Here is an 11,822-nt window from a genome sequence, read left to right as displayed (position 1 = left end):
TGCTCTATGGGCCCAAGTTCAGTAAATACCTCAAAAGTGCCTTTGAGCAAGGCACAAGTGGGAGAGTCTTACCTGACAGTGGTGTGTGTGGTATTTCAGGCAGCGTGTACATCTCCTCGACCATCTGCAACACCACCTTCTCTTCCTCTTTGTCCACTTTCTTCTCTTCTGCTGACCCTTCAGAGACAGGGTCCAGCGACAACTGCCCACCGGTTTTGTCTTTGCTTAATCTCAGGCTTCGATATAAGGACTTTCCCTTCCCAAAGAAAGACTCACCAGACTTTACCATATTGGGATCTGTGGATGGAAAGCAAACAGGTTATGTTTAAGTATTTGTGTCTTGACCTTCATATGATGTTTGGTGTTTTGTTTTCCTTCCATTTCTGCAGTCAAATGTCAACATTTGTGTTGGGAACTTAAAAGACAGGTTCACAATTTTTCATGTCTGTCTTAAAACAACAGTCAGGTGTCCATATGAACACTGAAAGAGGTTTTCTTCGCTGTAATCATTCCTCCTGTTAACACTGGCTGGTTAAAAGATCCCGTTCAATTGAAGCTAACTAGTGAAGTTTCAGGAGCAGGACCACACCTCAACCGCACCCTTTCCAGCAATCCCATAAATACTAAAAACACCATCTCCTCCTCTTTCGCTCTCGCATTCTGCATCAGAGCCGAGACCGAACACGTCACATCGAGTACATCTTAAAAACTACGAAGATACTTACAAAGAGATACGACTCCCAAAACTCCATCATCAACAGCCTATCGCCCTCAACCCTTTCATCATACTGGACAGCTTGGAAAAGTTTCCATTACTTTCACGACCAGCATAACATAACCTTCCTGTCATTCGATCTCATCACTCTGACTTGTTTCATAACCTATGCCCATTCTGTTATGACTGTTAAAACACACACCATCAAGGTCTACCTGAGTGGCAGCTTCTTTTTCAACTCATAACTGGCAGTCTGGGCTTGGCTGCAAGCTATCCTCAGATAACTTCACTCCTCAAAGGACTCCTCCGTCAAGAACCAGCCAAAAACCCTCAAAAACCCTCAAGCCTACCTTTTAGCCTACCTTTTAGGTTCAAGCCTACCTTTTAGGTAGGGTAGGTAACCAACCAATCCGGTCCGCCCACACCCATCTTCTACTTCAAAATCCAATCGCCCCTGAATCCTTTCAAAATCCTGGCAAACTACTTGATATACAGATAATCTCGGAGCACTATAGTGACAGATCCTCTTTTCATCTCTGAATCCGGTCAAGTGGCTACTCGATTCTGGTTCCACCAACACTTCTGCCACATCCTTTCCTTCTCTGGAACATCTCTCATTCATTACTCTACTCCTTCAGAATCAGAGCCACCACATCAGCTTCCCGCAATGGAGTTCCAGAAAATTTAATTCCACTTATGGGCCAGTGGTCCTCCCAAACATACCATCGTTACATCCATTCGGATTTCAAAGAGCTGCTCAAGTTCACCTTAAGTAATGGGCGCCGCAGCAGATTCCCAACAAAGCTTCCCCACACTGCATACAACAAGCCAGCTAGCAGAGTTCATTCACCATTTTTCTTCTATAAATCACTCAAAGTATCTTGTTGATGGTATGGTCCTTGCTAGTGAAATGTGCTTTCAATGTAAGTGATGGGGGTCATTTTGTGCAAAAATGCATTTAAAAGTTGATCTGAGGCTTTTATGAGGCTTCAGCAGTCTGAGTTAGTCATATCAAGTGGATATCTGTCACATTTACAGTCTTTTTAGCATCAAATTCTCTCTTTGTGTTTCCTCGGACAGTGTTTCCCTGTTGAGCTGCAGGTGGAAGTATAGTAACAAAAAGAGGGACTTTGGCACTAAAAAGACTGTAACGTTGAAAGATATCTACTTGATTTGACTCATTTGGACGCTGAAGCTTCATATTAGCTTCAGATAAACTTTTAAATACATTTTTGCATAGGAGGAGGCTAAGTGCATTATGAAGGGATCTTCTAATGGTCAGTATGAACAGTAGGAATGATTATGACAAGAAAAACCTGTTTTAATGTTCATATGGACACCTGACTGTTTTAAGACAGACTTGAAAATTGTGAATCTGTCCTTTAATGTCCAAAATCAGTAAATTAATGGATTATGGTTAGTTTTTATGTGCTGTCACAGAGAATGCAATTAAATGTTTTAAACAGTAAACTACATTTAATCAGTAGTTATCACTTTTCATAACAATGGACATATTGTTAACAGATTGTCTGATTATCTTTCAGGAGTCTGGTCTGTATGACAGTCTACGGATTCAATATGTGTACTAACAGGTTCTTTCTCATTTTTACTTTACAACTTTGGCTCAAAGTTTGTTATTCAGGGCTACATGATAATTATCTTTTTGGCCCATTTCCCAGAAAACATTTAGATCTGTCAAGAGGAAAAGTACAGGTGTAAATAATAAAAGTAATAATGGATCTGTGCCATTTAACTACCTCACTAAACTATGTTGATGAGCCACAATGCACAATAGAAACTGATGCAGTGTGAGAAGTTACTGTATTATTCTAGCATGTTTTTTTGCCATATTTAGTACAATATTACACTACCAAACTACTGCTGAATTGCGTTTACTCATAGTTGGTAATCCTTGCTCAACATTTATTTATCACCCACATCAAAATCCTGAGATTTCGTCCTTTTTCAGGGTTGAATGTGGGGAAATTTTGTTGAACAGAAGGATAATATGACAGTACTTTTCCACTGATAACTGAGTGACAGGTGTTGTTGGGGCAGAAACTACCTCAACCAAGGAAAAGAGCTCCAAGGGCTGAAACCATTTTATTTGAGTGTCCAGATTCTGAGTGTGTAAATTTATCCACTATATAGTTCCACAATGGAAAGAAAAAAGCAGTTTTCGTGGCATTTTATAGATGTGAAAATGACCATTGTGTAGCTGACAGTGATGACACAAAATGATGATTATTAATAAGTGTCTGAAATCTCAATTTGCAGCTCACTATTGAGTAAACTATTGAGTGTCTATGAGTAACATGGGAGTAGGGTGTAGTTATCTGATTTGCTGCTAGATAGCATCTGTGCATCAGTGCATTTAGTCACAGTAGCTCGTGATGGCATAACATGCTTGGGCTCCAGTTATGAATATAAATAATAATACGCATATAAGGCAACCCTAATTATAAGACCTGCCCCCTGTTTTTGGAAAAATAACGTTACTTTTTGAATATAACTTGCGTCATAGTATAGTTAAGTTCTCACACATTCTACCGCCAGGCTTTTGGAAGCAGTCAAAAATTATTTTCTCTGACAGCACAGATGCTGCCTGATTGTCTTATTGAGCTCCTTATCATCTGTCGAGTGGTATTTGGCAGCTTGATATATTCCGTTTCTGCAGAAGACTCTGGATTCGTTTTCATTTCTCATGAATTCATATCCTCCATGGCAGAAAAGCACGTTACACAAGCCTATAGAAACTGCTACAGGTTAAACTGGACTAACTAAACACTTTCAGTGCCAACTGACTGTAACACACCCACTATGAACAGACTTTAAGACACTCACTAGCAACATTAATGCTACAAACAACCCATAACGTAACACTCTGTGTAGAAGTCGGTTTTACACTGGTACTTTATCTATTTAAAAAGGAATATATGATGTTGTGAATACGTAATTGTCTAGCCGTTAGTGGAGTGTGTATGCAAAGTAACCTATTGACCGACATGGTCAAAAATATTCTCAGCGGTTAACCGATGGTTACCTGTTGACATCCCTACTCTGGACACAGTGACAAAAGATGAACACAGGAAATGTTTCCAAGAATGGGGGAAGGTCTGGGACAAGTGTATCACACCTCAAGGAGAATACTTTGAAGGGGATTAGAGAGGCATTGCTGAAAGATTTATAATGATTTTCATTTTACACTTCAATTTTTGGATTACCCCTCATATTACATAGGTAGTAGTGAATGATTAAACAACAGAGGAGTGATTTCAAACACAGCCAAAGAGAAAAGCTGCATATTGTGCCTTTAAAATCACTGTATGGCCAAAAGTGTGTGGACACCCTTTTCCACATGATTTTGGAGTGTTTTTTCAGTTTGGGCCCCTTTGTTCCAATAAAAGAAAATCTTAATGCTTAATGCGCGTGCCCAAAGCCAGGTCAATGGTTTCCCAGTTTAGTGTTGAAGAACTAGAGTGCACAGTGCCCTGACCTCAACCCCATCCAACACCTCTGGGATGAACTGGAACGCCGACTGTGAGCCAGGTCTTATAACCCAACATCAGTGTTGGACCTCATTAATGCTCTTGTGGCTGAATGAGAGCAAATCTCTGCAGCCAGGTGCATAAAATCTGGAGGAAAACCTTCCCAGAAGAGCGGAGGCTGTTATAGCAGCAGACTAATGCCCAAAGTTTTAGAATGAGGTGTTCAACAGTCACATATGGGTGTAAAGTTCAAGTGTCCACCATCAACACCATAGACATGCAGTCTATAAAAGAAATCATTTCAAATCATTTCAAAGTTACATGGGTTTAAATGTAGAAAATATTAACATTAGCAGCCACAAGTCCTCTTAATCTGAAATATCACAGGATCAATTCTGATAAAAGTCAATGTACAACTTTAAAAAAAACAGTTTATTTAAATGGTAGTTATACCTGTCTTCGGACGAGGCAAAGATTTGTATTTCTTTGGCGTACCGTCCGTCTCGTCTCTCATGTTTTGCAGAGGAGAGGTCACCGGAGTGCCGTCGCTCAGACCTGACAGACAGGCAGAAAGAGAGAAAGAGAGAGAGAGACATGTGACAGCAGCAGAACATTTGTCAGTTAACATTGTTCCTTGTTTCACAATCATATCTATATTTGTCAGTATGAGAAAAAAATCAAGCTTATTCCTTGGACTCAATCCGGTTTTATATTTCTGTATGTGTGCGTGACTTGGCAGTTCATTGTCCTTACAGTGACCTTATACTAAACTAACTGAGGAATGCAGATATTAAGTCCTGATGAAAACCGACTAGTGTGGCTCGATTCCAGGGAAAGATGCATGTAAAAGTGAAAGTCACCAGTAGAGTGTTTCCTGATTACTACTGACAAAGAAAATGATTTAAAGGAAACTGTGAGACTTACAGTAAATGAAATAAACTACAGTAACCTCGCTGAGTGATACAGACATTTCGAAATGTCAATAAACGCTGAGCACATGCTGTCTGTCAAAGGAAAGGGAAAACCCACCCTAAAACATTTCAACATAATCTTAAATCTTGGGACTTTCCTGCATCTATCTGGTGTATTTTTCTACATCTTTCAGACAGCTGTTGTATCCAGACAATCTCTAACAAGCTGACTTTTTTTTTTTACTGCAAGACTCAAGTCTGGAAAACATCTGTTTTAGTATAAATTGAGTCTTCCTGGTTTTGGAACAATCAGCCAATGTTTAGATGATGAAGTGATTCTCTGTACTCCTGAGCTTTGCTACTAGCTATTAAAACAAGGCAACATGGATCCAAATAAAGCAAGAGTCTACATCTATTGGCCTGTTTCTAAAATGTATTGAGAAACTGATTTAACTGGATAGTGGATCCCTAGGGGTCAATAACCCCCTGAAGGCACCTTTAGACTGTGTAAAAACGACAATTGTGTGAGTTTATCAGCACATTATCAGCTCACATCATCCATCGGCATCACTCTCATGTTTTGAAATGCAGCAAAGCAAAGAAGGTTTTCTTTCCTTAGATTTGGTTTGTGTGTGTGTGTGTGCTTTTTCCCTAAACTTTATGCAAAACTGTGTATTCTTCATTGTTTCATGTACTATTCTGACTGGTTGATCCTAAATTTCTGGCAGGATTTTGCCTCAGCCTGTCTTTGATCATCAAAACTCCAAATCCATCATCAGATTTTACCACATTTCTCTCACTACTGTCAACTTTTCTCTTAGACAGCCCAAAATCATGCAGTGTAAAGATAATCATCGAGAAAAGAAGACCCTGCTGCACAAAAAGTATATTCCATTTTTCCTTCAGTGCTTGCTTTCTTGTGAAAGACTGGATAGTTTAACCTCTAAAAATCACTTAAATTAAACAGTCTGAGAGGAGAGGATCTTCCCTTCGAAGTAGCCATAGCTTCATTTAAAAGTGTCAGGAGCCCAAATGTTTCAGACCAGTGATGGACAAGAAAATTGACAACATTACAATAGCAACAGACATGATTTCCAGATAGAGAAAGACCGTTAACCAGTGACTGTTTATAAAGATGGACGACGGATCTCCACTTCCTACTGCTAAGCAAAAGTGAAGCCAAAATATCTTGTTTCCAGGAGCCGCCATCTTGCTTGTGTGACGTCGTTTGAAGCCAGAGTCGGCGCAATAGAGTCGGGTGGCAGGATGACAGCCCGAGGGACACCTTTTTTTTTCCTAGGATGGTAAAGTCATGATCCACCCTTCTCTGCCTCTGATTGGCTAGTGCTTGTTGACCTCATTTGGTTGGGTTGGTTAGGTTTAAGGATGAGGAATGAGACTGATTACGGTTAGGGTAAGAATATTTTTCATATTGTCAAATAACCAATTAGAAACAAATTTACAAGGAAAATGAGCGCTTGGACAAACATCAACATGATCAGAATGACTTAAAATGACAGAAACAATCCTGAGATTATTCCTGAGATTTAAGTGACCATTTTTCCAATTTTTTGACTATATTATATTAACAGTAAGAAAATCTTTTGTAGGTTTTTAGAAAATCATGTTTGTATTTCTCAAAATCACTAAGGTATAGACACATTTCTAACAATACTCCGACCTATTAAAGAATCAAAGACTTTCTGTCTGAAGCTGCCATTGTGCCTCCAACAATCATGCAAATAAAAATCCGCTGTAGGGGAGACGTTTAATGACACTCGATTTTATCTGAACTAGAAAAACTTGCTCTCCTTTGCTTTTATGCCCACACTATTGCTCTTTCAACCTACACATATAGCATCACCCACAGCTGAGTGGAACAAGTTCACATACTCTCTGGTGGGCGTTAAAAAGAATTCTGGGAATTGTAGGCACTTAACTAACTAAAGCAGGTAATTTGATACGCAAAACGTCAGATGTTTGACAATATTTCTCTTAAAAAGAACAATATGTTTCCACGTAAGTAAGCTCTTCTTTGTAGCTTGGTGAGTTAGAAGTTAAATGCCCACTGATGTCATACACGCTGAAAATTAAATCACTCCTTTAATGCTGTAAGGCGCTTTAAATGTGTGCAAACCAAACAGCTTGTGGTGCCTTTTCGGTAAGATAAGCCAAATCTCACCTTGCGTTTCCTCTATTTCTGACCTTCGGAGGTCACATTAAAGCACCTGCCTGCAAATCCCATTTCACAGCAGATTTCATGTTGATACTCACTTGGTGACGAAGGAGTTTGTGGACGCTTTGACGCCGACCCATTGCCGGGTGAGTCTGCTGTGGTTGTGACCTTTGACCCCTTGCCCCCAGGTGAGAGCGGGCTCCTCTCTGCCGCACGTTGGATGTTTTTTCGGAACAACTGCATCACACCCTGCGTCTGCTTCATCTTAGTTGGCGTCTTCTCCATGCTGCTGATGGACGCTCGATCCTCATCGTGGTTTTCTGTAGATCTGTCCATCATTTGTGACATCTCATCCCACTAACGTAACATCCAGCTGCAAGGAAAATGGCATCAAGGGAAAAGGTTGAAACCAACAAAAGAAACTGCACTCTGTCTGCCCTCTGAGAAGTGTGTGTGCAACAAGCTACGGTGTGTTTTTGGTTATTGTGGCTCCAATCAGCACAGACAGGCGGAGCAGCTTTGTTTACTGATAACATGACCGCCTACCTGTGCAGTTCTTGTCAATACAAGAAAATGAAACTGGAAATCTGTTGCAACAGCAGCTACATGCTGTGCTGTCTTGTGTAGTATAAAGATTCACTTGTAGGGCTGCAACTAACGAGTATTTTTTCAATTTATCGATTAATCTTTTCGTTAGAAAATAGAGAAAAATACCCCAGTGGAGCCCGAGTGATGCTTTAAATGTCTTGGTTTGTCTGATTAACAGTGTATTATCATATACAACACATACAAGCTTCAAATCCTAACATTTGAGAAGCTGCAACAAGTAAATATTTTAAAAGATTATTCAATTATCAAAATAGTTGGCGATTAATTTTTGGTTGATGGACTAATGTATTAATCAACTAATTGTTCCAGCTCTATTCATTTGATTCATCCAACATTTTACAAGTTTAACCTCTTAAAATCATTCTTACCCTTACTATTTCCCTCTAATTAGGTTAAAGATCTTATTTTACTTTTTCTGACAGGAAGTATTAAACACAAGACTGCATGTTTTTTTTGTTGTTTGTTTGTTGTTTTTTATGGCAACTATTTAAATGTTCAAATAATTGTTGTAGTCAAAAGCAAAAACTTGCTGTTTTCAGCCTCACAGATGTGAGGGTTTGAAGTTTTGCTGTGTCATACATGATTTAAACTGAATATATTTGTTTTGGACTGTTGATCAGATAAAACAAGACATTTGAAGACATCACCATGAGCTCTAAGAAATTATAACTGGCTTTTTCTGTATTTCTAACACTATAATTTGCAGATTAACCGATAATAAAATAATCACCCCAGTGAAGAGCTTAAAGGGCCAGTTCACTCAAATTACAAAAAGATAACGAAACCAAAAGTAGGACTGCAACTAGCAATTATTTTCATTATCAATTAATCTGTTGATTATTTTCTCTAATGATCAATTAGCCGTTTGGTCTATAAAATGTCAGAAAGTGGTGTAAAAAGTCAATCACGGATTCCTGAAGCCCAAGATGACGTCCTCAGATGTCTTATTTTGTTTGACCAACAGTCCACGATCCAAAGATATTCAGAAAAAATTCCCATTTAAGAAGCTGGAACAGGAGAATTTTAGTATTTTTTTTCTTGAGAAATGACACAAAATGATTAACTGATTATCAAAATAGTGGCTGATTAATTTTCCATCTACCGACTAATCAATTATTTGACAAATTGTTGCAGCTCTAAACAAAAGTATGCAGTATTTTGTAAGCTTTTAGTTAATTTGCACCTTACAAATTGAATTATCTTTTGTCTCAATTATTAAAACATTACCAGCAGTTGAATCTAAGTGTTTTTAAATGATATATACTGTTGTCACAGCTCGGCTCAAGGACTGTGGCAAAGATGGAAGACACACAGGTATACAAAGTAATGAAGTACAATTATTTACAACAAATTATTCAAAACAAAATATAAGTAAATAGGTGAGTGAATCTGTAATGTGGGGAGTAGAAGAGTACTACTTATCAAACTTATCATTTGTGTTTCACTATAGACAGGACACAAAAAAAGAGTTTCCACTGTATAAATAAAGGTTTCAATCAAATAATACTTGTCGTCTACTGTGTCCTGGCCTGCTGGAATCGCGCCATACAGATACTTTCTCTTTTTTTCCTGTTTTTTTGGTTGAGGAGTCCCGTCAAAGTAAACAAGCAGCTGCTAAACAACAGTCTAAGCCTACAGTTTAACCCACCAATTTATCATCATCATTATTATCAGGATGCAATAAAACTTTCAAACATTCATTTGATCTTTTGAGCAAAGGTGGGAAAAAGTTGTAGAAGTATCTTGTACGGGTCAAATTGTTGTTACTTTTTGTAAATATCAATAAAGTCAAAGTAGCCTCTTTGTTCGAATGACGGCAAACAAGGAAGTGACTAAAATACTTTCAGTTGTGCTTCCCACCTGGATTTGTAAGCATATTTTACTGGTAATTTAAGGTTTTATCATTGTAAAAAATACAAAATCTTCAGTGTTTATGTGAGAGTTTAAAATAGGAGATGAAAGTTTTTTAGGCTACATATTCAAAATCACAATATGCAGGAAAATTTGTCTTTTCCTACACAGTTGCCCATTTTTGTCAGAGTCAGTATTCATTTTTTTTCTTATTTTTTCTTATTCATTCATTGTCTTTTATCTATGCTTCAATTTCTTGATTGCAATGAGATTAATTCTAATTTGTAATTGCACTGTTGATTTTCTGTTTTTATGTCTGTGAAGCACTTCGTAAACTTGTTTTGAAAAGTGCTATATAAATAAAGTGTATTATTACTATTATTATTAATATTATTATTATTATAATATAAAATAAATTAGCCAACATTAGCCAGGACATTACTTTTAAATATAAGCTAATTTAATTTACATTCAATTTCTCATTAATTACTAGGAAATTTCCACCATATTGGACTATGTAACAGTCTCTATAGTATAGTAAGTCATAATGCAACACACAACAATAGTGTAAATCTTGGTAGGGATTATAGTGATATCATATCCTTTGTATATAATATCATTATTATACTATATTACTAATGTATGAGCCTATCAATCATGCTTTATGACAAAAAACTACGGCACGAGCCCACAGAAAAGTCACTTATCTGTTGGATAAATGCCAAACAACCTGATGTCTGAGCACCATTGTTGTCACTGAGCAACCAAAACTTATCACTACGACTGAAGCAGAACCGTCTGTATAGTCTCTTTATGTTTGGTCGTAAAGATAAATATTTAACCGGTGCACACAGACACATAGTAAAGGAGTTACAGAGAAGGTATTCAGAAAAAAGTGTCGACTTACCTGCACAGCTCAGGGAGAAAATGACTCTCCTTCTGCTCTTTTATTACGTGCTCTCTCCACCTGCTTTCACTTTCTGTAACCTACCTGACTGGTAAAGTCACTTTGAGATATATTTAAAAAGGGGGAATTACCGCTCGCTGTCAGTTGACAGAGACGAGGCTGAAAACTGAGTAAAAGAAAATTTGAAAAAGTAGGGCAGTCAGGACATGTCAAGTCAGGACATTACCTTCCTGCCTTCTGCTATGATTAAAAAGGAGAGAGGATGAGTTAATGATTACACAAATCAACTGAAGGAGGTGTGTCGTTCACAGTGCTGGAGGACTTCAGACTGTTTCTTTTACAAGCTGTGTTCATTATTTTTCTGCTCTTTCTAAAGTCCTGATCAGTTTACAGGTAGTTTTCTTTCCCCTTCTTTTCTTTTTTTTTTCTTATCTGGAATGTGGCGTTAAAGCATGTGTGCTGCCTGTGTGCTCCAGGAAAACTCATATTCAGTGGTGGAAAAAGGTACTTGTGTTGTTTATTCACACTAAGTAAAAGCATTGTAGAAATACTCTAGCATTTGTTAAAATTAGATGTTAAGCCCCTTTTCCACCAAAAGTTAACAAATTAAAAACAATCAAAAATCCAACAATAACATCTTATACATCTAATAAAGACAACCTCAGACAATTCCATAAAAAGCCAGTGAACAAACTTGCAAACAAACAAAAAAACTAAATAAAAACCAGCATACACACATTACAGAGGGGTTAGTCTCTGTAAGTAATAAATTACTATCTTACTGTAGCAAGTGGGTAAATGTGTCTCACTACATGGACATGGTTGCTAAGAAGAGTCACCATATTGAGTTGTACTTTTACAGAACAGCACTATCTCTCCACTGACACAAAATCAACTTTTTCGCAACAGCAAACAGCCTTAATACAAACTTTTTTCCATCCATCCATTTTCCACCACGTATCCAGGACCGGGCATCACACTGAGCAAGGAAACCCAGATATCCGTCATCCAGCTCCTCCTGTGGGATCCCAAGGTGTTTCCTACTCTGAGCCTCCCCCTGCATGTCTGAGCTTCTCACCCTGTCTCTAAGGCTGAGCCCAGACATTCTGCAGCTGAAACTCATTTTGGCCGCCTGTATCCGCAATCTCATTCTTTCAGTCACTAC

The 11,822-nt window shown here is 38.1% G+C and overlaps 1 protein-coding gene across 1 annotated transcript in view; it reads right to left on the bottom strand.

Moving 5' to 3' along the window:
• exoc3l4 (exocyst complex component 3-like 4) overlaps nucleotides 1-10,884 on the bottom strand; it is a 33,753-nt gene extending 22,869 nt beyond the window's left edge. The window contains exons 1-4 of the mRNA XM_044375289.1: nucleotides 10,658-10,884; nucleotides 7,389-7,663; nucleotides 4,657-4,758; nucleotides 73-297 (exon numbers count right to left, since the gene is read on the bottom strand). Coding sequence (XP_044231224.1) covers nucleotides 73-297; nucleotides 4,657-4,758; nucleotides 7,389-7,638 — 577 coding nt within the window. The 5' untranslated portion in view covers nucleotides 7,639-7,663; nucleotides 10,658-10,884. The remainder of the gene's footprint in view (nucleotides 1-72; nucleotides 298-4,656; nucleotides 4,759-7,388; nucleotides 7,664-10,657) is intronic.
• Nucleotides 10,885-11,822: the final 938 nt, after the last annotated feature.

This window comes from Thunnus albacares, chromosome 15 (genome assembly GCF_914725855.1).
Source record: "Thunnus albacares chromosome 15, fThuAlb1.1, whole genome shotgun sequence".
In the NCBI taxonomy this organism is placed as follows: Eukaryota; Metazoa; Chordata; class Actinopteri; order Scombriformes; family Scombridae; genus Thunnus; species Thunnus albacares.
The sequence above is the reverse complement of the archived record's forward strand: the minus strand, read 5'-3'. Positions and strand labels throughout refer to the sequence as shown.